The sequence below is a fragment of the Aquarana catesbeiana genome, linkage group LG08, assembly GCF_042186555.1.
Source record: "Aquarana catesbeiana isolate 2022-GZ linkage group LG08, ASM4218655v1, whole genome shotgun sequence".
Lineage (NCBI taxonomy): Eukaryota > Metazoa > Chordata > Amphibia > Anura > Ranidae > Aquarana > Aquarana catesbeiana.
In genome coordinates, this window is record NC_133331.1 from 28177473 (window position 1) to 28203521 (window position 26049).

Genomic DNA, 26049 nt, shown 5'->3' on the forward strand with positions numbered 1-26049 from the left:
GAAGTACAATTTTAAAAAGGCCAATTCACAAAACTGGTTTGTCATTTGGGGTGGAAACAGAACATCTGAATCACCCAGGAGCAAGAGAAAATCAACTTACCATTTATGAAGAACCGGTTGAAGACTGGCCAATCTGACACTACTGCTGGCCATGAGATCTTTTTTTCCCCGGCTCCGCCAAACTGACACGGCTTTTATAGAAGTGATCTCACTCTCCCAGTAAACTTTGTAATTAATTTAATGTAATAGAGAATCCAGCAAATTAGGTGAGACAGCGGGGGAAGTCAGCAAAAAAGTTCATTTTAATTTTATCGACAGGATCCAACAGATCTTTGTGGCTATTGGGCGATTCATTTAAATCCAGAACACCATTATAAGAAGAAGAAGCTCCAGCATGAATGTGGACTGGTAATAACACATTACCTATAACATTGGAGACGTCATTCACGTACCTACTCTGGGCAGTTTGTTTTTATTAACTGGAATGGACTGTACAGATTAAAAAGCAATGTACAATAGCCCAGCTGTACAGTGCTGCTAAATAGGTTAGTGTCCTATATAAATTAATAATTATAAAGATCTATGAAGTGGCCCCGTCACCAGGACATGAATGTGGAAAAAAAATAATAAAACTGCTCCATGGAAAAATAGCAATTTAATACAGTGGAACCTTGGATTGCGAGCATAATCCGTTCCAGGAGAATACTTGTAATCCAAAGCACTCGCATATCAAAGCGAGTTTCCCCATAGAAGTCAATGGAAACGAAGATACTTTGTTCCGCATTGACTTCTATTACATGCAATACTGCATGTGGCCAGAGGTCGGGGGGGGGCGCTGGAGAACCTCGGAAATATTCAGGGACAGCTCGGCTGAATTCGGAAAGGCTCAGAAACACTCGGGAACTGAGTATTTCTGAATATTTCCAAACAGTTCCGAGTGTCCCCGGCGCCCCCGCACCTCTGGCCAAATGCGGTACTGCACTGCCCATTAGCTTGAATTCTGCTCGTTTTGCGAGACAACACTCACAAAACGAGACAACAAAAAAAAGTTGCTCGTCTTTCAAAAAGCTTGTTAACCGCGTTACTCGTAAACCAAGGTTCCACTGTAATTAAAGCGGTTCTAAAAGGTAGAAGGGTTTTTTTTTTTATCTTAATGTAGTCTATGCATTAAGATAAAAAAACCTTCTGTGTGCAGCAGCCCCCCTCATACTTACTTAAGCCCCATCTCGATCCAGTGACCAGAGTCTCGGCTGTCCAGGACGCTCCCTCCTCATTGGCCGACAGCAACGGGGCACCCTTGGCTCTCAATGCTGTCAAAGTCATTGAGCCAATGAAGAGAGATAGGGGGCAGGGCCAAGCCGTAGCTCCATATCTGAATGGACACACAAAGCACTCTGGTGCCCCCCCATAGCAAGCCACTTACTATGGGAGCTTTAGTATTACTTTTAGACCCCTTTCACACTGGGGCGCTTTTCGGTCGTTTTAGCCTGAAAAGCGCCTGAAAAGTGCCTCTCTGGGGCGGTGCGCTTGCAGGATGGGAAATAAAAAAGTCCTGCAAGCAGCATCTTTGGCGCGGTGCGGGAGCGCTGTATACATCGCTCCTACACCGCCCCTGCCCATTAAAATTAATGGGCAGCGCTGCCGAAGCGCCTGCAAAGCATTTCGGCAGCGCCACAACACAGACGCTATTCACCCTTTCCACGGACGCCAGCGGGGGTTAAAAACCGCCCCGTTATCGGCTGAAAAAAGCGCCGCTATAACAGCGGTAACCGCTAAAGCTGGCACCGCCCCAGTGTGAAAGGGGTCTAAATGTTCTTTTGTGTTCATGGCTGTTCTCCTCAGATCAAGTCAAAACTCTGTTTAATTGAATAGAGATCACTTCACAACAGAAGAGTGCAATGTTTCGTGCAGAGCCCCTTCATCAGGCATGTGATCACGTCCTGCACTTCTCCCAAATGTTTTACTCTTCTGTTGTGATGTGATCTCTCTTCAATGAAAGCCTGTTAAGACTTTGTCTGAGGATCTGCGGTGCACTGGAAAATATTTACACTGTTCTGTGCATGTTCCGGTCTCCAGCTGGCAGTTGCTGCAGCACCCATTACTTTAGGGTATTCCAGGAACATGTGAGATGGGGACAGGGCTGCTGATAGAAATCACGGGGCCCCGTACAACCTACCTGTCAGGGCCCCCCTCCTCTGAAAATATCAAATTATATTTTTTCTAAAATACAACAGCAGTGGTGCCATGCTTTGCAGCCATGGAAGAAATTATACCCCCCCCCCCATCAAACAAGACCCATTCAAGTGAATAGTGGTACGGAGGCAATATCTGCACCCCCACAGTGAGCAATCGGTATCGATCGCTCACTGTGTTCGTTCGGGATGATGTGTTCATTCAGGATGGTGAGCCCCCCTGCTCACCATCCTAAAATAACCCTGGTGTCCCCCCAGCAGCTGCCGGCTGGAGAGGAGTGAACCTGGCAGCACTGAGGGAAAAAGGGCGCACAGGGGGTCCCCGACAGCAGGGGGTCCCAGACAGCAACAGATCCCCCGCAGCACAGATGGAGGGAGAAAAGAAAAGTAGAAGCTAGCAGCACTGCACAAGTGTTAGCAATAAGGCAGTACTGCCGGTGTTCTGTCAAAAATATCTAACTCGTCAGAAACTCCAACTATTTAATTTCCGGTTTCTTTACACCATCAGTAATTGGAGATTTTGGTGATTGGACACAACACCGGCAACCGAATAGAGTCTGGTGCATGATATTATGAGCGGAGATTGTTACTCCGCACCGATACTAGCCAACAAAGTGGCCCCCTCCGAGGCGGTGACAACTTTATCCTCGTTAGACGCTGCGCTGTCAAAACAGCTAAATCTTCCTGTACCGGACTGTATTCGTTTGCCGGTGTTGTGTCCAAACAGAAATTCATCAAACTCTCCACTTACTGATGGTTTAAATAAACCGGAAGTGACGTGGTTGGAGTTTGACGAGTTGGCTAATTTGACAGAACACCGGCCCTTCTGCTTGGCAGGTGCCCGGGCCTCCCTTTTGAACTGATGAGGCCTGGGCCCAGTACAGGAGAACTAGCTGTACTGCCTTATCAGTGGCCCTGGATGGGAATATGGACAACTACCTCACTACAGGACGCAAAAGAAAGCCAAAATGTAGCAGTGAACTCTTCAGCCATAATTCCCAGAAGTGTACTGTAGGGATCAACTGACATCGTTTTTTCGGTGCCGATACGATACCGATATTTCGGCCACCTCTCCTGGCGATTCTATATGCATTTAAACTTTTCAAAAATAACAATTTTATGCACAAATCTGGTACAAACTGAACATGTTAATGCTGGCTGGCACCTTGCTGTGGGTGGGTGGCTGGCACCTTGCTGTGGGTGGGTGGCTGGCCTGGCTGGCACCTTGCAGTGGGTGGGTGGCTGCTGGCTGGCACCTTGCAGTGGGTGGGTGGCTGGCCTGGCTGGCACCTTGCAGTGGGTGGGTGGCTGCTGGCTGGCACCTTGCAGTGGGTGGGTGGCTGCTGGCTGGCACCTTGCAGTGGGTGGGTGGCTGGCTGCTGGCTGGCATGTCTGTCAAAGTGTCCAGGCAAGGCGAGGGAGGCCTGTCAGACTCAGAACGTTAGGCCCAGTGTGCAGAGGCATAAGGACGTCATGTGCCGTGTGCCCCTGTGCACTGGATCTGCAGGCTTCTGGACCCCAAAAAGATGGCCACAGCACGCAGAGACCAATATCTGTAATATTGGTCTAGTTTGTGACAAATACCGATTTTTCAGAAAATGCTGATATCTGCCCGCAATAATCGGCCGCCCCGATATTCAGTCGATCCCTAGTGTACCGTATGCTGGAAATCTTCAGCCAGAGGTATCTCTTGAATGCAGAGGCAGAGGGACAGGTAAACAATAAAGGACTCTTAACCGGCAGCATTCCTTTCTGCGTCCAGGTGACAGGGTCATTTTAAATATACAAGTCCATTAATATAAAGGTAGGTATCACTAACAGATAAAAAAGACAGCCGTTTCTTAAAATCATAACCAAAGCTTAAAAAACTGACAGACCCATTTACATATTTGTTTATATTGCCATGTATTAATATGTAGTCCTGCTGTGGTGTGCAGCTGGTGAATAAAAATGGCTTGCATGGATTTGGATCACAAGAGTAAACCGCATATATTTGTGATGATACCGCGTGGCAACAGTTTAGGAAGCAGCCATGGTAAGAGGTAAGCAGTCACATCACTGTATGACTCTCCTGTACTAGGCAAGAAGAGACATCCTACTGAAGGATTACCCTGATCATCGGATCATTAGGTGTCAGTCTGATCTGAGCAGTAAAATACCAGTCAGTGGATATTATTGCACTGACAGTATGTTAGAGTCACTGTCATGATAAGTGTAATTCATGTGCCCATTGACCAGTTTATCTCCTGTAGTTCCAGGATGTGGATCAGACTTGCCGCCTCTCTCCAGTAAACATACTAATAGCTGATCTATTCTGGTGTCCAGATGCTCCTGTAAACATCTCATCCTCCGATCAACGTGGTTCATAAGATTCCTCTCCAGACGCTCCATATGAGCAGACAGCACTTTCTCCAAAGCTGGATCTAACTCCTTCTCTCTGTAATAAAAGTAAAAACACTTCAGGCAACAAGTAAAAAAAAACAAGCATTGAGCTACGAAGAACATCGAGCAAACCCGACAACTGTGATAAAATCCAAAAGAACGTATTTAATATTTTTATAGTTATGAGGGATATCTTTTTATACACCAACCTGTAGAACTCTGAAGAGCTGTGAGACGTCGGGGGGGAGATTTACTAAAACTTGAGTGTATAGAATCTGGTGCAGCTTGTGCATGGTAGCCAATCAGCTTCTAACTTTGGCTTATTCAATTAAAGGATAAGTTCACCTTTTTAAAAAGAAAATGCACATTTTTTTGCAGGTAAAAAAAAAAAGTGCATTAACCTCTTGCCACCCGCACTATAGCCGAAAGACGGCTACAGCGCGGGCCTAAATTGCCAGGAGGGAGTCCATATATGTCCTCCTGTGCATGTGATGCCTGTGTGCCCCCTGTGGGGGGTGCGTGTGACTCGCTCTGTGATCAGCAAGTCCATGAGATCCCGGCCTCTTACTACGTGATTAGCTGTCAGCCAATGACAGCTAATAACGTGATGTAAACAGAGCCGGTAATCAACTTTTTTTTCCCTCACGCTGACAGCGTGAGGACAAAAAAAAAAGAAAGCTGATTACTGTCCCGGTCCCGCACACTCCAGACCCACTGCTGCTAAGCAGTGCCCACCAGTGCCACCTATCAGTGCTGACAATCAGTGTCCCCTACCAGTGCCCATCGGTGTTCCCCTACCAGTGCCCATCGGTGTCCCCTACCAGTGCCCATCGGTGTCCCCTACCAGTGCCCATCGGTGTCCCCTACCAGTGCCCATCGGTGTCCCCTACCAGTGCCCATCGATGTCCCCTACCAGTGCCCATCGGTGCAGTCTCATCAGTGCACATCAATGAAGGAGAAAAATTACCTGTTTGCAAAATGTTATAACAAACTATGAAAAATGTTTTTTTTTTTGTTTGTTTAGCAAAAATAAAAAAATCCAGCAGTGATTAAATACTACCAAAAGAAAACGTTATTTTTGTGAAAAAAATGATAAAAATTACATATGGGTGTAGCATGACCGCGCAATTGTCATTCAAAGTGTGACAGCGCTGAAAGCTGAAAATTGGCCTGGGCAAGAAGGAGGTTTAAGTGCCCAGTAAGCAAGTGGTTAATTGTTTGGTTTCTAAGGAGCCTGCAAAGCATTGCATCTGCAATAAGCAGATCATGGGTGCAATGTCCAGTTCCTGCTGACTCTCAGGATAGCTGCCTGCTCGTACTTCGTACAGACAGGCAATTACCTGAGAGCACGAAGATCAATGGACTATGAGGACACCCTCCAGCGCCCTCGAAGTGCATTGAAAACTACAAGATGCCAGCTGCAATAGCTGGCAGTCCTTTTAGGCATTCATTCACAGGAAACTGTGAATGAAGAATGCGGTCCTGTGGGCGGAGCTCCGCAGGCCGTGCTGTTTTCAAATAGTGACAGCGGGTACAGGGAGAAGATCCCTGACCCGCTGTCATAGGGAGGGAGATCGGGAGGGAGAGGCTGCAGATGCTGGAACATGTTCCACCCTAAAATCGGGAGGAACGTGTAACATGTTCCAAAGGTGAACTTATCCTTTAAAGTGATTGTAAAGGATCAAAATAGGATTTTTTCTTCATGCTTACCTGTAAAATCCTTTTCTTTGAGTACATCATGGGACACAGAGTCAGGCTAATATTCATTACCTACTGAGTTATACTCCATCTCCAGGTGAATAAACACTGGTAGACCAAAGGTCTTCAGACAGTAAGTGATCCCCTAAATAACCTCTACCATTTTGTGAGTATAACACTGTTGTGTATTTTTAATACATGGTTTAGGCATTTACACCCTCTTGTGTATGTTGTCACAGTATTCGGAAGACCACCCAGTCTGGGGAGGGCTGCATCATTGAAACCATTGCCCGCCATAATCCTTTTTTGGGGAAGTCTTTGGATCGATTTTTTTTTTTTTTGGTTTGTCTTGGGACAGAAGGTATTTTACCTTAAAAGGGATTGTAAAGGCAGAAGGTTTTTTTTTATCTTAATGCATTCTATGCATTAAGATAAAAAGCCTTCTGTGTGCAGCAGCCCCCCTCATACTTACTTGAGGTCCCCCTCTGTCCAGCGATGTCCACGAGTGTCTCAGCCATCAGAGATTCTCCCTCCTGATTGGCGGAGACACAGCAGCTGCGCCATTGGCTCCCACTGCTGTCGATTAAAGTCAGCTAGTCAATCAGGGGAGGAAGGGGGCGGGGCTCAGTGTCTGATTGTAAATAGGGAGCTGTGACTCGGCTTGGGTGCCCCCATAGCAAGCTGCGGGGGCACTTAACAGGAGGGAGGGGCCAGGATCACAGAAGAGGGACCCGAGAAGAAAAGGAGGATCCGGGCTGCTCTGTGCACAACCAACTGCACAGAGGAGGTAAGTATAACATGTTTATTTTTATAGACTTTACAATCACTTTAATGCAGAGAATGCATTAAGGTAAAAAAAAAAAAAAAAAAAAAAATGTCAGTCTTTAGAACCCCTTTAAGATTTGTCTTTTGAGTGTCTAAATTACCCACCTTGGCATTGAACATGACTTTCCTCCACTGTCTCGATCGGTGTTCCCCTGCACAGTAAGATTTTGCAGGAGAGGCCGAATAGATTCAGGAGAGACGTCCTGACCCAGCTGGTTCTGCAGAAATGAGGACATCATAGACTTGAGATCGGTGGGTGGAGGTTGTTGGAAGGAGGAATGACTCTGTGCAGCTTCCAGTCTTGTATCAGGAATCGTTTGGGCCAGCTGGGGAGTTTCTTCTTTTGGATCCTTTTTGTTCCGATACGCCTGAGGCTGGAGGCTGCCAAACAGCTGCAGTAAGTGAGACCCAAATGGAGCCTGATTCTGTAATCAAGAAAGACATAAACTGAAGGGAACTGCAGACTCCATGAATGTCCAATCAAAACAACAAATTCACTGCAGTCACCATGCAGGTACCACCATGCAAAGGAGGTAAGTGCAGGCACACACACATAAGAGGAACATAGGGACAAAATCACTGCAGACCCCATACAGGCACACAAGGAAAGTACACATGGACTTTAGAACCTCTAGGCCCCTTTCACACTTGTGTGGCTTGTCCTGCGACTTGGGACTACAAAGTCGCATGACAAGTCGTACCCCCATGATTTCCAATGAGTACCATTCATATCTGTGCGACTTTAAGTCGCACCGACTTCAAAGTATACCCTGTGCTATTTTGGTCCGACTTTGATGTGAGTTGAGGTCCATAGACCTCAAGTTTACACAGGCATTCCCTGAAATCGCGGGAAAAGTCACGCGACTTTCAAGTTTCGGCAGTGTGAAAGGAGCCTTACTATAAAACTGGAGAGTACAAATCTGGTGCAGCTGTGCATTGTAGCCAATCAGCTTCTGACTTCACCTTGTTCAATTAAGCTTTGACCAAAAAAAAAAAAAACTGGAAGCCGATTGGGTTCTATGCAGAGCTGCTCTGGATTTTGCACGCTCCAGTTTTAGTCCAACATTAAACATTTTTGTTCTAGTTTTGGGTAGATTAAAGAAAATGTGGGAACCTCTGTCAGTTTATTGCGTCCCCACTTAAAGAGGAAGTAAACTTCCCTCTAATGTTTATACCTATAGGCAAGCCTATAATAAGGCTTACCTGTAGGTACTGTAAATATCTCTTAAACTTTCACCGTTTAGGAGATATTTACTGTATACTGCGCCACTGACGTCATCGGAGCATGCGCTCTGAAGGAACGGCCGCCCGTGCCGTGTTCTCAGAAGCCTGTGCCGTGACCGGCGGCTCTGATGACACGCAGCTCCAGCCAGTCACACCGCCAGAGCCCGCGGACCCGGAAGGAAGACATGCGAAGATGGATGCAGCCTCGTGCGGGCATCGTTTGCAGGTAAGTTTCACATAATTTGCTAGTATGTGATGCATACTAGCACATTATGCCTTTACTTTGCAGGAAAGAAAAAAAAAAAAGCAGAGTTTACTTCCTCTTTAACCACTTCCGCCCCGCCGCACGCCAATATACGTCGTAAGTTTGAAGAGGAATATCGTTGTTATTGCAGCAGCTGCAGCCATAACCCTGGTATCCTCTTTTTCGGCCGGCGGTCCGGTTTCCAATAATAGTGGTCTCTGCGGTGGATTCGCCGCAAGATCACTTTCATCGGCGGCGGGAGAGGGGGGCCCCTCCCCTCCCGCTCCAGTGCCCTCCGCAGCTTATCGGAGCGGTCGGCAGCGGCGGAGGCGATCGGATGTTCTTCTATGCTGGGTATGGAGATGTCTCCATACCATTGCTGGGTGGAAGCTACGTCAAAATGTCACTTCCGCTCATAGCTCTTAAAAGGGACTTTTTTTTTTTTTTTTTTAAATGACAAATTTTTATTTTATTTTTTTTATTGCATTTTAGTGTAAATATGAGATCTAAGGCCTTTTTGACCCCAGATCTTATATTAAAGAGGACCTGTCATGCTTTTTTTTCTTTTACAAAGGATGTTTACATTCCTTGTAATAGCAATAAAAGTGACACAATTTTGTTTAAAAGAAGTGTAAAAATAAAAAATAAAAGGTAAAATAAATTAGAAAAAATAAATATATTTTTTTTAAACGCGCCCCATTCCGCCGAGCTCGCATGCAGAAGCAAACGCATATGTGAGTAGCGCTCACATATGAAAACGGTGTTCAAACCACACATGTGAGGTATCGCCGCGATCGGTAAAGCGAGAGCAATAATTCTAGCCCTAGACCTCCTCTGTAACTCAAAACATGCAACCTGTAGAATTTTTTAAATGTTGCCTATGGAGATTTTTAAGGGTAAAAGTTTGTCGCCATTCCACGAGCGGGCGCAATTTTGAAGCGTGACATGTTGGGTATCAATTTACTCGGCGTAACATTGTCTTTCACATTATATTAAAAAAAATAGGCTAACTTTACTGTTGTCTTATTTTTTAATTCAAAAAAGTGTATTTTTTCCCAAAAAAGTGCGCTTGTAAGACCGCTGCACAAATACGATGTGACAGAAAGTATGGCAACGACCGCCATTTTATTCTCTAGGGTGTTAGAAAAAAAAATGTATAATGTTTGGGGGTTCTAAGTAATTTTCTAGCAAAAAAAAAATGTTTTTAACTTGTAAACAACAAATCTCAAAAAGAGGTTATATAAGACCCCACATCTCTCCTCTAGGCTGGAAAGACCGAGCTCAAAAAATAAAATAAAAAAAATAAATAAACGGTCACAGCCTTTCCAGCCACGTCCCCGGCATTGTTTACTTTTGCGGCCCGGACGTGACTTCAAAACCTCCCGCCTGGGCCTCTGAGTGTCATAGAGAAGGGGGTCATCAGAAAGCCCTATGCTCAACTTCCAGCGGCGACCGATTCGTTCTCCGGCTCACCAATCGCACAGGGGAGCCAGTAGAAGAGCCGGAGGGTGGCGGGAAGGGGGGGGGGGTGAGCGTTCCCTCCCGCCACCTGTAAGAACGATCAAGCGGCTGAGCTGCCGCTATGATTATTCTTATGTTGCACATAATCACCGGCCGAAAAAGATGATATCTGGATGATGCCTGTAGGTATCATCCAGATATTCTCACTCAAAGTCCATGACGTTATATGACGTCCCCTGGGCGGGAAGTGGTTAAAGGGATTGCAGCCACCGTTAGCAGTATACACATGTATATATACACATGGCTCACCTTCTGCTGAGCTCGCACCATGTTCATCAGCTGCTCGGCTCCAGGTGACATTTTCCCACCCATGCTGTCCATCATACTCTGCACACGCTCCAGATTAATGGACGTCCCGAACGCAGATGGAGTCTGGGAGCTTCTCTCAGGGACGGACGTCACTTGCACAGCCATCTCACCCACAAGGACACTTTGTTTTTCTCCAAGTGAAAGTAGCTGCAAAAGGGAAAAAGAAACAAAACAGTCCCTATATCAGTAAAATATAAGTAAATGTAATGATAAACTTCTGCATTAAAGTGGTTTTAAACCCACGAACAAAACAAACAAAAAAACATGCAAGACAAAGGCATAATGAGCTAGTATGCATACTAGCTCATTATGCATTACTTACCTTAGATCAAAGCCCCCGCAGCGGTCCTCGGTCACCGCTCCAGCCGGCGACATCGCTCCCGAGGTTACGTCAGGGTATCGCGGGCTCAGGCGCTGTGATTGCTCTCGGCGCTCTCTCTCTCTCTCTCTCTCTCTCTCTCTCTAGTGTATTGCTGTCTCATTTGTATCCTGAATGAACACAGCTTCGTGGAAGCCACTTCACCAACGTTGCCCTTCTGGGCCACCTACAGTCCAGCACCACCCAAGCCTGTCTGACTCCACCTGGCGTACGCCTTGTTGAGTCCACCGAGTCCGGTAAGCCTTTTCACTTTCAGTGGTGGTGTGTAGGCTTTCTCTCCAGATGGTTTACACCCTTGAAGAGATCTTTTCCAGGGGATTTTGAGAAAAGAATTTTTTCTCAAGGATGTCTTGCCTTTGGATACATGCATTTTGAACTGTCGGTCCATAGACTTTACATCTGATTTTTCTTCAAAAGCGCTACACTTATTTTGGTTTCTGATATTGTTTACACTTGCTAGTTGTGTTAGCTGCTCATTTGTCCTTTCTGGTAGCGCAGAATCATTGTGTATATTTAGTCTAATAGAGGGTCTGGCAAAGACTTAGACAAATGGGTTCATAAACCCTTAGAAAGGGGTTGTACACCTACGTGTTTTTTCACCTTAATGCATTCTATGTCAGTGACCGGCCCCCCGTTTTACCTACCTGAGCCCTAGAACTTGACCCACGGGGACGCGCTGTGCCTCTGCCCGGGGTTTCTCGGCTCTTGATTGGATAGATTGATAGCAGCGCAGCCATTGGCTCCTGCTACTGTCAATCAAATCCAATTAATGCGGGCGCCAGGGGGCAGGGCCGAGTCATACATTCGGTTTCTATGGATGCAGAATGCTGGACTCGGGAGAGCGCCCGCAAGGTAACCCTCGGGGAGAGCGCTTCTCCCAGGGGGTTATCTGATGTGGGGAGGAGCCAAGAGAGCCACCGAGGGAACCTAGAAGAGGATATTCGGGGCCACCTTGTGCAAAACGAGCTGCCCAGGGGAGGTAAGTATGACGTGTTTGCTATTTAAAAAAAAAAAAAAAACCTTACAATCACTTTAAGTAGGCAGACACCTAAAGAAGTACCTTGACTTTACAAGCGGGCACAGGAAAATCGAACTTCAAGTATGCTCTGTACAAGGTGAAGGGCTCATCGTCTCCACAACTTCTGAAGGAACATCTTTCTCCACGACTGGTACCCAAATACTCCTCCTCCTCCTCCTGACCATCCTCAGAGAGGCTGTACACCTCTATGGTTCTGGCTTCACTGCATAAGCTGACTTCCAGTATATGGTGTGTCCCTTGTGCAGCATTGGAGATGGTCAGGGTGCAAGGAATGGCACCAGCTGTGGGACATGGCAGCTCCAAAGTGACACACTCCTCCCTGAAAGAGAAACACAAAGCGTGCTTTAAAACATTATGTGAGCAGCAAGGCCTCGTTCACACATGCGGCGGTCCCTGTACACCCCTTGGGAAAGTGACCCACGATAAATTGCTCTTCAGAGGTGGGTTGCAGGCATTCAGAAGTATACTGCTGCTAGAGCTGCACGATTAATCGTCAAGAATCGGTATCGTGATTTTTTTCCCCGTTGCGATCTTTACAAAAGTATTTCCCGATTCTTTCTATGCAGAGAATTCTCTCTGCTCTGCCAAGAATCACAACATTCTTTAGCAGTGGAACTAAGTCTAAACATTGTAACAATTTGTCAAAGGAATAGACTTTGTGTGTAAATGAGGAAAGTTTAACCGACTTAAAAAGGAAGTAAACCCTGATGAGTTTACTTCCTCTTTGTTTCCCTGCAAAGGTAAAGCATAATGGGCTACTATGCATCGCATTGTAGACCATTATGTGTCACTTACCTGACACAGGAGCCTGCAATGTCACCGCTGTCCCTTCTCCTACAAAGCGTCCATCTTCTTTCCGGGTATCGCAGCTCCGGCGCTGTGATTAGCCAGAGCCGCGATGACGTCACTCCCGCGCATGCGCGCTGGTACCGCCAGTAACAGCATGATTGCCGTTAGAGACGGCACGCTCAGTGCACCTGCGCGCCATTGTCTACGGCGCATGCGCCGTGGACATCGGTGCCTGTCTTTTGAACATATCTCCTAAACCATGTAGGTTTAGGAGATATTTCTTGCACCTACAGGTAAGCCTTAATCTAGGCTTACCTGTAGGTAAAAGTGGTCTGTAAGGGTTTAGAACCACTTTAACCACCTGACATCCGCGCTATGGCCGAATAACGGCCACAGCGCGGACCTGCATTCCGGGGAGGCCGTCATATGACGGCCTCCCCTGTGCATGCTCCCTGCACGCGCGCCAACAGGGCGCGCGCCTGGCGCGCTGTGATCACTGAGACTCGGCTGATCACCGATCCAAGTAAGGGGCCGGTCCCAGCCCCTTACCATGTGATCAGCTGTCAGCCAATGACAGCTGATCACATGATGTAAACAAAAGATCGGTAATCGTTTTTTTTTTTTTTACTCACGCTGACAGCGTGAGTAGAAAAAAAAGCCGATCACCGGCTGGGATGTGAGGGACATCAGTCCCCAAGTGAAACAGGCACATCTGCCTCATCAGTGCCTCCTAAATATGCCACCTAACACTGCCCACAGTGCCACCTAATAGTGCCCACAGTGCCACCTAACAGTGCCCACAAGTGCCACCTATCAATGCCCACCTGTAGTGCCAATCAGTGCCACCCGGCAGTGCTGCCCATCTCTGCCACCCATCAGTGCCCATCACTGCTGCCTATCAGCGCCCATCACTGCTGCCTCATCAGCGTACATCAATAAAGGAGAAAAATTACCTGTTTAATATTTTTTATAACAAAATATAAAAAATAACAATTTTTTTTTTTTTAAATTCAGGTTTTTACATTTTTTTAACAAAAAGTAAAAACCGCAGAGGTGATCAAATACCACCAAAAGAAAGCTCTATTTGTGGTGAAAAAATTGTAAAAATTTCATTTGGGTACAGTGTTGTATGACCGCGCAATTGTCATTCAAAGTGCGTCAGCGCTGAAAGCTGAAAATTGGCCTGGATAGGAGGGGGGTTTAAGTGCCCTGTAAGCAAGTGGTTAAACACTAAACCTATTTCTGACATTTTTCTGACATTTGTTGGTTTCAAGTTAAAATCATTTTTTTTTTTTTTTGCTAGAAAATTACTTAGAACCCCCAAACATTATATACATTTTTTTTTTTGTAGAGACCCTAGAGAATAAAATGGTGGTTGTTCCAATATTTTATGTCACACTGTATTTGCGCAGCGGTCTTTCAAATGCAATTTTTATGGAAAAAATTACTTATTAATAAAAAAAAAAACTAACCAGTAAAGTTATCCCAATTTGTTTTTGTATGTGAAAGATTTTACGCCACAAAAATCGTGATTTTTATTCTAAGCAAAAAAAATGATGATTCTCATTTTGGCCAGAATCGTGCAGCTCCAACTGCTGCCTGTTTTTTTTTTTTTTTTTTTTTCTTCAGTTGAAGGGGCATTATATGGTGGGCAGTCAAGATGCAATAGACCAGCTGTTTTTACTGCCCCTCTGCCTCCAGTGTTAAAGTAGGGAGACATTGTTGCTGAGGACAGTAGTGAAAGAGCTGTGTGAAGACAGCTCTATAGGGGAGGAATATACATATGGGTGGGGGGGCTGATTAGCTCTGCAGAGGAGGGACAGTTGGGAGGCAACTATGCAGGGGAAGGACAGTGGGGAAACAACTTTGTTGGGGAGGAAAATTAGGAAGACATCTTTTCAGGTGAGGGACAATGGGGAGATAGTTTTGCAGAGGGGGGCTTTAGGTAAAGTTCTGCAAGGGAGGGGCAAAGGGGAGACGGTTGAGCAAGAGAGAGGGAGAGCAAGAAGCCAGCGCCATTCATTTGCAAGCTGCTCTTACCTTTGGGGGGAGGGTGTATAGCTCTGCAGGGGAGGCATAGAGGAGAGATGGCTCTGTAGGGGAGGGACAGTGGACAGCCAGTTCTGCAGAAGGGAGAAAGTGGGGTGACAGCTCTGTGAGGGGAAGTATGGAGACATTTTTGTTGAAGAGTGACAATAGAGAAAGAACTATGCTGGGGGAGGGACAGTTAGGAGATGGCTTTGCAAGGGAGGAAAATAGAGGGAGGCTTAGTTTTGCAAGGGAGATTGCTCAGTAGAGGAAGGATGGTGGGAAGGGGGATAGGTGAAGAGTATTGGAAGGGTGAGGTGTTAGGTCTGTAGGGGAGGAACAGTGGAAAGATAGTTGTGCAGGGGAGGGACATTAGGTAGGGTTCTGCAAGGGAGGGGCATTGGGGAGACAACTATGCAGGGGAGGGACATTAGGTAGAGTTCTGCAGGGGAGGGGCATTGGGGAGACAACTATGCAGGGGAGGGACATTAGGTAGAGTTCTGCAAGGGAGGGGCATTGGGGAGACAACTATGCAGGGGAGGGGCATTAGGTAGAGTCCTGCAAGGGAGGGGCATTGGGGAGACAACTATGCAGGGGAGGGACATTAGGTAGAGTTCTGGAGGGGCATTGGGGAGACAACTATGCAGGGGAGGGACATTGGGCGGAGTTCTGCAAGGGAGGGGCATTGGGGAGACAACTATGCAGGGGAGGGACATTAGGTAGAGTTCTGCAGGGGAGGGGCATTGGGGAGACAACTATGCAGGGGAAGGACATTAGGTAGAGTTCTGCAAGGGAGGGGCATTGGGGAGACAACTATGCAGGGGAGGGACATTAGGTAGAGTTCTGGAGGGGCATTGGGGAGACAACTATGCAGGGGAGGGACATTAGGTAGAGTTCTGGAGGGGCATTGGGGAGACAACTATGCAGGGGAGGGACATTGGGCGGAGTTCTGCAAGGGAGGGGCATTGGGGAGACAACTATGCAGGGGAGGGACATTAGGTAGAGTTCTGCAGGGGAGGGGCATTGGGGAGACAACTATGCAGGGGAAGGACATTAGGTAGAGTTCTGCAAGGGAGGGGCATTGGGGAGACAACTATGCAGGGGAGGGACATTAGGTAGAGTTCTGGAGGGGCATTGGGGAGACAACTATGCAGGGGAGGGACATTAGGTAGAGTTCTGGAGGGGCATTGGGGAGACAACTATGCAGGGGAGGGACATTAGGTAGAGTTCTAGAGGGGCATTGGGGAGACAACTATGCAGGGGAGGGACATTAGGTAGAGTTCTGCAAGGGAGGGGAATTGGGGAGACAACTATGCAGGGGAGGGACATTAGGTAGAGTTCTGCAAGGGAGGGGCATTGGGGAGACAACTATGCAGGGGAGGGACATTAGGTATAGTTCTGCAGGAGAGGGGCATTGGGTAGAGTTCTGCAAAGGAGGGGCATTGGGGAGACAACTATGCAGGGGAGGGACATTAGGTATAGTTCTGCAGGGGAGGGGCATTGGGTAGAGTTCTGCAAAGGAGGGGCATTGGGGAGACAACTATGCAGGGGAGGGACATTAGGTATAGTTCTGCAGGGGAGGGGCATTGGGGAGACAACTATGCAGGGGAGGGGCATTGGGTAGTGTTCTGCAAGGGATTGGCATTGGGGAGATAACTATGCAGGGGAGGGACATTAGGTAGAGTTCTGCAAGGGAGGGGCATTGGGGAGACAACTATGCAGGGGAGGGACATTAGGTAGAGTTCTGGAGGGGCATTGGGGAGACAACTATGCAGGGGAGGGACATTAGGTAGAGTTCTGGAGGGGCATTGGGGAGACAACTATGCAGGGGAGGGACATTGGGCGGAGTTCTGCAAGGGAGGGGCATTGGGGAGACAACTATGCAGGGGAGGGACATTAGGTAGAGTTCTGCAGGGGAGGGGCATTGGGGAGACAACTATGCAGGGGAAGGACATTAGGTAGAGTTCTGCAAGGGAGGGGCATTGGGGAGACAACTATGCAGGGGAGGGACATTAGGTAGAGTTCTGGAGGGGCATTGGGGAGACAACTATGCAGGGGAGGGACATTAGGTAGAGTTCTGGAGGGGCATTGGGGAGACAACTATGCAGGGGAGGGACATTAGGTAGAGTTCTGGAGGGGCATTGGGGAGACAACTATGCAGGGGAGGGACATTGGGCGGAGTTCTGCAAGGGAGGGGCATTGGGGAGACAACTATGCAGGGGAGGGACATTAGGTAGAGTTCTGCAGGGGAGGGGCATTGGGGAGACAACTATGCAGGGGAAGGACATTAGGTAGAGTTCTGCAAGGGAGGGGCATTGGGGAGACAACTATGCAGGGGAGGGACATTAGGTAGAGTTCTGGAGGGGCATTGGGGAGACAACTATGCAGGGGAGGGACATTAGGTAGAGTTCTGGAGGGGCATTGGGGAGACAACTATGCAGGGGAGGGACATTAGGTAGAGTTCTGGAGGGGCATTGGGGAGACAACTATGCAGGGGAGGGACATTAGGTAGAGTTCTGCAAGGGAGGGGAATTGGGGAGACAACTATGCAGGGGAGGGACATTAGGTAGAGTTCTGGAGGGGCATTGGGGAGACAACTATGCAGGGGAGGGACATTAGGTAGAGTTCTGCAAGGGAGGGGAATTGGGGAGACAACTATGCAGGGGAGGGACATTAGGTAGAGTTCTGCAAGGGAGGGGCATTGGGGAGACAACTATGCAGGGGAGGGACATTAGGTATAGTTCTGCAGGGGAGGGGCATTGGGTAGAGTTCTGCAAAGGAGGGGCATTGGGGAGACAACTATGCAGGGGAGGGACATTAGGTATAGTTCTGCAGGGGAGGGGCATTGGGTAGAGTTCTGCAAAGGAGGGGCATTGGGGAGACAACTATGCAGGGGAGGGACATTAGGTATAGTTCTGCAGGGGAGGGGCATTGGGTAGAGTTCTGCAAAGGAGGGGCATTGGGGAGACAACTATGCAGGGGAGGGACATTAGGTATAGTTCTGCAGGGGAGGGGCATTGGGGAGATAACTATGCAGGGGAGGGACATTAGGTAGAGTTCTGCAAGGGAGGGGCATTGGGGAGACAACTATGCAGGGGAGGGACATTAGGTAGAGTTTAGCAAGGGAGGGGCATTGGGGAGACAACTATGCAGGGGAGGGACATTAGGTATAGTTCTGCAAGGGAGGGGCATTGGGGAGACAACTATGCAGGGGAGGGACATTAGGTATAGTTCTGCAGGGGAGGGGCATTGGGTAGAGTTCTGCAAAGGAGGGGCATTGGGGAGACAACTATGCAGGGGAGGGACATTAGGTATAGTTCTGCAGGGGAGGGGCATTGGGTAGAGTTCTGCAAAGGAGGGGCATTGGGGAGACAACTATGCAGGGGAGGGACATTAGGTATAGTTCTGCAGGGGAGGGGCATTGGGTAGAGTTCTGCAAAGGAGGGGCATTGGGGAGACAACTATGCAGGGGAGGGACATTAGGTATAGTTCTGCAGGGGAGGGGCATTGGGGAGATAACTATGCAGGGGAGGGACATTAGGTAGAGTTCTGCAAGGGAGGGGCATTGGGGAGACAACTATGCAGGGGAGGGACATTAGGTAGAGTTTAGCAAGGGAGGGGCATTGGGGAGACAACTATGCAGGGGAGGGACATTAGGTATAGTTCTGCAGGGGAGGGGCATTGGGGGAGACAACTCTGCAGGGGAGGGGCACTGGGGAGACAACTATGCAGGGGAGGGACATTAGGTATAGTTCTGCAGGGGAGGGGCATTGGGGAGACAACTATGCAGGGGAGGGACAGCAGGGAGTCGGGGCCATCCAATGACAAGCTGCTCTCACCTGGATGTGATCCCCGGGGTGGTGGTAGCTGTTAGGTCGGGGTCTGTGACATGGAGCACAGAGGAGAGATCACCATGACAGAGCCAGGAGCTGGAGCACAGCACAGGGCCCCGGGCACTCTGCACTGAGGACATCCTCGGCACTGCTAGGCCATCACTGGACCTGTCATCACCATATTACAGAGTTCTGCCCGCCCGCCGAGACACTCTCCCCATTACAGTAAAAATCAATGAGCTCCTGTAGAGAGGAACAGATTATCCAAGGAACAACTTCCGCCCGCTGCAAAAGGCACTAGAGATGTCTGTCGGCGGCGGCCATTTTGTCGTAGTCCGCCTTCGTCTGTTGCCAGCGGCCATTCTGTCGAAGTTTCTCGTTACAAGCCTAATGACTTTTTACTCAAACGTAACCCTGCTAATATGCCTGGTTGATCTCCTACTCAAGTCATGCTTTCATTCTAATTTTCTCCCGCTTCTCGCCATTTCAATAATGTACCTGGATGAGGAGTTTTGGTCTCCGAAAAAATGGCCGGTGTTCCGTCAGATTAGGCGACCCGTCAGAATTTGTAACAGAAGTGACGTTACATGGCCGCCATCTTGCTACACCCCGCACTTTTTGACATTAAGGATATACCAAGAAGGGGATGTAGCGTGACACATGGGGACTGATCACCTTTGGCTACCCGCTGGACTGCACATGCGCGACACCACCATATGCGTTCCAACACTGTTTGCCACAGGGCCCCTAGCCTCGCAGCCTCGCTTCGCTCGGCATAATTATAACGGAGCTTATATAGTGAAATACAGTATTTGGAAATCCATCAAACTATTTAAATGTTGAATTTTAAAAACAGCGACAAACTTGATGATCTCACAGGTTTGCTAATCTGACAGAACACCGCTGCTTTTATAATTCAACATGTAAATAGTCCGATGGATTTCCAAATACTGTATTTGACGATATAAGCTCCATTTACTGTTAAAAATAACTGTGAAATGCGAAGCTCTGGTGGGTGTAACAAGATGTCCGCTTGCCTCCTTCTTGGTGTAACCTTACTGTGGATGAGTGCGGGGTGTAGCAAGATGGCGGCAATAGAACGTCACTTCCGTTGCCAATTCTGACAGGTCGCCATATCTGAACACCATCAGATTAGGCGGCTGGTCAAATTTTGTAACGGAAGTGACATTCTGTCACAGCCATTTTGGTACACCCACACCTGGCCACACTAAGCCTACAGTCTAAAGTCGCCAACGGACATCTTTTTACATTCACACAAATCTTGCATTCCACCCTTATTTTTACCAGTAAACGGAGCTTATATCGTCAAATACAGTATTTAGAAGTTTGATGTTGAATTGTAAAAGCAGCGGCAAGCCTGCTAATCTCACACGTTTGCTAATCTGACAGAAGACCGCTGCTTTTAAAATGCAACATCAAAACAGTCTCACAGATTTCTAAATACTGTATTTCACGATATAAGCTCAGTTTAGTGGTAAAAATAAGTGTGAAATGCAAGACTTTGTGGGTGTAAAAAGATGTCTGCTTGGCGACTTCAGACTGTAAGCCTACTGCGTCTGAGTGCGGGGTGTACCAAGACGGCCATGACGGAACGTCACTTCCATTACAAGTTTTGATGGGTCGCCTAATCTGATGGAACAACTCCACTGTCATGCAGGCGACCCGTCAGATTTTGTAACAGAAGTGACGTTCCGTCGTCGCCATCTTGCTACACCCCGCACTCGTCCACAGTAAGGATTCAGTGAGAAAGTGACCAGCGGACAGCTTGTTACACCCACCAGAGTCATGCATTTCACACTTATTTTTACCAGTAAACTGAGCTTATATAGAGAAATACAATATTTAGCTACCTGTCTGACTGCTTTGATATTGAATTGTAAAAGTAGCAGTGTTCTGTCAGATTAGCAAACCTGGGAGATCGGCAGGCTTGCCACTGCTTTTACAATTCAACCTCAAAACAGTCAGACGGATTTCTAAATATTGTATTTCTCTATATAAGCTCAGTTTACTGGTAAAAAAAACTGTGAAATGCAAGACTCCGGTGGGTGTACAAATATGTCCGCTTTCCACCTTCTCACTGTATCCTTACTGCGGCCGAGTGCAGGGTGTACTATAGGGTGACCAGACGTCCCCGGTTTCCGGGGGCAATCCCCGGATTGAGGATGCTGTCCCCGGAGCCAGTCTGTCCCCAGATCTGTCAGGGGGGCCCGGAGGTAGAGAGGGCGGGGACCCCCAAATCATGTGCACCAATAAGCTAATCCCCCGCGGTCCAGCTATTAAAAACAAACGTCTCCGGGCCCCCTGTGTTCAGTGGGGGCCGGGGGGACAGAAAGCGGACTATTTTTTCATTATCGGGTATAGGCGGAATAATCCATTGCAGCGCGCTGCACAGTTGAAGCCTGGCCTCTTCAATATGAATACACCACAGTTGGGAGCGCTGCAGGGGAATAATCCGCCTATACCCGAAAATTAAAAAAATAGTCCACTCTCTGTCCCCCGGCTCCTACTGAACGGAGACGTTTGTTTTCTAAATAGCTGCACTGCGGGGGATTAGCTTATTGGTGGACAGGATTTGGGAGGGCACTGGGCACTGGTGAGGCTGCATTGCTGGGTACTCATGAGGCTGCATTGCTGGGCACTGGTGAGGCTGCGTTGCTGGGCACTGGTGAGGCTGCATTGCTGGGCACTGGTGAGGCTGCATTCCTAGGCACCAGTGAGGCTGCATTGCTGGGCACTGGTGAGGCTGCATAGATGGGCACTGGTAAGGCTGCATTGCTGGGCACTGGTGAGGCTGCATTCCTGGGCACTGGTGAGGCTGCATTGCTGGGCACTGGTGAGGCTACATTGCTGGGCACTGGTGAGGCTGCATTGCTGTGTACTGGTGAGGCTGCATTCCTGGGCACTGGTGAGGCTGCATTGCTGGGCACTGGTGAGGCTGCATTGCTGGGCACTGGTGAGGCTGCATTGCTGGGCACTGGTGAGGCTGCATTGCTGGGTACAGGTGAGGCTGCATCACTGGGCACTGGTGAGGCTGCATTGCTGGGCACTGATAAAGCTGCATAGATGGGCACTGGCAACCGAATACAGTCCGGTACAGGAAGATTTAGCTGTTTTGACAGCACAGCGGCTAAGCAGGACAAAGTTGTCGCCAACTCAGAGGTGGCCATATTGTTGGCTAGAATCGGAGAGGAGTAACAATCTCCGCTCATATCATGCAACGGACTCTATTCGGTTGCCGGTGCTGTGTCCAAACAGCCATTCCTGAAAATCTCTAATTACTGATGGTTAAAAGAAACTGGAAGTTAAGTAGTTGGAGTCTCTGACGAGTTGGCTATTTTGACAGAACACTGCGACGTAACGTCACTTCCGTTACAAAAGCTGATGGTTCGCCTAATCTGACGAAACACGTGTATGAGTCAGGTGTAGCGAGCGGAGTTAGAAGACTGGAGCGGCTCTTATCCTCAGCCTGCACACAGCACCACCTATTGGTTGGCTGAATAAAGCGAGCATTGAAGATAACACAGCAGAGTTCATAGGCTCCATTTATGTGACTATGAGGATCTCTCCAGCTGGAGTTATAAACTGTACATGCACCGAACTGTGATCCTTTCTTTGCTTTTTTTGCTGGCATTAAGGGCCCTTTCCATTTGTTATGCATTTTTTTGGGGTAAAAAAAAGAAGGAAAAAAATGCATAAAAAATGTATCCTTTAAATCCTATGGAACTCTTATGCCGCATGCATACGACCAGTTTTGCCGTCGGAATAAACTCCGAAGGTTTCTCAGACGGAATTCCACTCAAGCGGTCTTGCCTACACACGGTCACACCAAAGTCTGACCGCCCAGAACGAGGTGACGTACAACATGTACGACGGAACTAGAAAAAGGAAGTTCAATAGCCAGTAGCCAATAGATTCCGTCTCGTACTTGCTTCAGAGCATGCTTCGTTTTTGGTCCGTCGGAACAGCATACAGATGAGCGGTTTTCCCGATAGGAATTGGTTCCGTCGGAAATATTTAGAACATGTTCTATTTCTAGGTCCGTCAATATTTTCGAAAAAAAAAATCCGATGAGGCATACACACGATCGGAAATGACGATGAAAAGCTTCTGTCTGACTTTTTCTGTCGGTTATTCCGCTCGTGTGTATGCGGCTTTAAAGTGGTACTAAAGTCTTTTTTTTTTTAACTTGTACCTACTGGTAAGCCTATAATAAGACTTACCTGTAGGTACAGTGAATTTGGTAACTTAACGGGTGATGTTTTCCCTTTTGCCTTGATCACAATCCAAAGCCCACCAGACTAGACCAATAGTCCTGACACTATTGGCTGTTTGCCGGATGATGGTCTGACTTTTCCAGACCATTTTTTTTGCTGTGGGCTGCACACAGGCCATATTATGTAATTGGTGAAGCAAATATGTTAATGGTATTATACTATATATGTATTTTGAGAAATGTGAAAAAAGTCATTGAAAATTAAATAAATGTGGTTATAATGATGTTTTTTGTAATCTGATTGACAACTTTTAGACAGATGTAAAGTTACCCAGAAGAAGCAGACTTATGGCTCTGCGAAACGCGTCGGTATACTCCATGCACCAGCATCCTTCACATTTTAATAAAGATCTAAGTATCGTTATTGGCAAATGCCAATGTATTTGTCAATCTTTTATGTTATTTATGTAATTTTTAATAAAATGAAAAATTGTTATTACTATATTTGTGTGTGCTTACCTCAGTGACAACTTCACATCCTTCAAAGTCCCATTACCCTATGGGGGGGGGGGGGGAGTGGGTTCTCCAAATTCCTTTCCATTATATGTCACAGGGATGTGGCTGTGATTTATTGTCCCTAGAACAGGTCTAACAACCATACATGTATTCTTCTTGTGCATAGCAGTCTATTCATTTGAATGGGCTGCTGTATCCATTGAAAACACGACCAGAAGGGAAGCCACAAAGTGCAATGCGGTTTCCAGTGTGTGGGGGTGCGTTTAAGGATTAATGGTACCCTCACGCATCTCCTAAACGGCACCTTGTTTTTAGTTTGAGTGCGGGAAGGCATGCGATTACACACCTTCTCAGAGCCTACATTAATGAGGCCAGCTATGGAAAGGTCTATTATGAATTTTAAAATAACAGAGCCACAAACCACAGTGCAAACAAAACCAAAAAAAAGTGCAAATTCCTAAAGTGCAAGTGCTGTGCATATACCATACACTATGCATATCAACACACATACAAATAATACCATCAAATTGTCAAAAATCAAAATGTGAACTAACAAGCATGTAGCCAGTGAAAGCCCGTGTTGGAAATTTGAACGCAGTTTTCTTCAAAAGGTGCTCCGGTGCAAAGAGTATTTAAAAAAGTGCTACGGTGCTCCAAACAATATCACGCGGTGATCAGTGCTTCACACACCCCCTTTGTGCTTTAACCGCTTCCCGACCAGCCGCCGTCATTATACGGCGGGAAGGTGACTCTTTCCTACAAATCGCCATAGCTGTACGTCGGCTCGGGATCTCGCTTTTGTGGGATAGCTCTCCCATTGGCCAGCAGGGGGAGCCAATCAGCGGGTCTGACGGTCTCGATGTCCGCCGGCCACCCGCGTTCGTTCCCCACAGTGACAGAACGGGGGGGATCTGCCTGTGTAAACAAGCCAAATCTCTGTTCTGACAGGGGGGAGATCACACAGATCCTGACTTTCCGCTAAGCAAGAAGACGGATCTGTGTATTTCCCCGAGTCACACCGTCCCCCATACAGTTAAAACACACAAACAGGGAACACATTTAACCCCTTGATCGCCCCCTGGTGTTAACCCCTTCCATGCCAGTGTCATTAGTACAAAAACAGTGCATATTTTTAGCACTGATCACTGTAATAATGTCACTGGTTCCCAAAAAAGTGTCAAAAATGTCAGTTAGGTGTCCGATCTGTCCGCCGCAATGTCGAAATCCCACTAAAAATCACAGATCGCCGCCATTACTAGTAAAAAAATAAATAAAATAAAAATGCCATAAATCTATCCCCTATTTTGTGGATGCTATAAATTTTGTGTAAACCAATCAATATCCGCTTATTGCAATTTTTTTTTTAACCAAAAATATGTAGTAGAATACATATCGGCCTAAACTGAGGAAGAAATTATTTTTTTTATATTTTTTTTATATTTTTTTATGGAAATGTTTTATAGCAGAAAGTAAAACATTTTTTTTTTTTTTTTTAAATGGTCACTCTTTTTTTGTTTTTAGCGCAAAAAAAAAAGCAGAGGTGATCAAATACCACCAAAAAAAAGCTCTATTTGTTGGGAAAAAGGGACATCGCACAACCGTGCCATTGTCAGTTAAAACAACGCAGTGCCGTATCGCAAAAAAATGGCCCGGTCAGGAAGTGGGTAAAACCTTTCAGGGCTGATGTGGTTAACTCACCAGATAATATGGATCCCTTAGCAGGGGTCTGTCAGGCTTAGGCTGGTAATCAGGGAAATTACACTTCATATAAATCTTCCCATATCGTTGTGACTCATACATGAAGGAGAGAGAATCCAATATAGTATAGTATGTCTTGATTATTTGAGTAGAAAATTAAAAAAACACACTTACAATGTTCCAGAGAAAAAAACTAATTTGTCAATCATCCTAAAATGTGGCAGTCCGCTCGCTCAAGGAAGCAGCTTGGTTCTGGCAGACCGTCTCTTTGATAACGCCCTGTGGGAGGGTTAGTTATTTATTATTTTTTAATTTGGTAAGGGTAAGTTAAGGGTTAATTATTTAGTTACTGTTACTTAGTATTCATTTATTTATTTTTTATTTAGGATTTTTATTTGTGTATTTATTTAACATTTTTTTATTCATTAATTATTATTCGTATTATAATAATAATAATAATAATAATAATAAATCAAATTAAATTTAAAAAAATAATAATAATAAATAACCCTAACCCCAACTCCTAATCCTTTTTTTTTCAAATAATTTTCTTTTATTGAGAAAAAAGAGAGCATATACAGAAAACGAAAACATTGGTAGAGCATTGAAGAATTACAGAGTATTATCATACCGTTGTACATAAGAAAAACAATCACTTCAGCACTGAGTCAATCGTGGTGAGGGAAATGGCCCAGCCTGTAGACCCATATGGATCCAGATATGGCGGAGAATATCGAAGTTTGGTTGATGTGCGAATGGTGTCCGTATGGGATGGTGGGGTTTGTATTGTGGGGGGAGGACATTGCTGAAGAGGGGAATAGTTAGCGAGAAAAGCAAGTAAAAATTAGGCGTGTTTTGTAGTTGAAGAGAGTAGTCTTATATTCTACCTGTAGTAGTACTCCAGGGCGGGTGTTGTGCAGTTGTGTGAAGTGGGGATAATACTCAATTAGGTGGGTATCGAGATGAGATATTAAGGGGAGGAAGGGGGGGGTGGGGTATGAGAGGGAAGGGGAGAGGGGGGGGCGGAATAGATGGTGGAGGGATAGGAAGGGTTGGATGTCTCTGGCTTCCCTTGATTGTTTTCATTCGGATGCGGAGAGGCGAGGTGAAGTTTGGGTAGTTGAGTGAATTCTGTCAA

General features: G+C 46.8%; 1 protein-coding gene across 1 annotated transcript; it reads right to left on the reverse strand.

The window, feature by feature from the left end:
- Nucleotides 1-4080: 4080 nt before the first annotated feature.
- LG08H10orf88 (linkage group 08 C10orf88 homolog) lies at nt 4081-18780 on the reverse strand. The gene is made up of 5 exons (XM_073595633.1): nt 18470-18780; nt 11835-12132; nt 10336-10542; nt 7203-7522; nt 4081-4629 (listed from the first exon to the last, which is right to left on the reverse strand). The coding sequence occupies exons 1-5, from the start codon at nt 18601-18603 to the stop codon at nt 4365-4367; spliced, it is 1224 nt and encodes a 407-aa protein (XP_073451734.1). The 5' UTR covers nt 18604-18780; the 3' UTR covers nt 4081-4364.
- Nucleotides 18781-26049: the final 7269 nt, after the last annotated feature.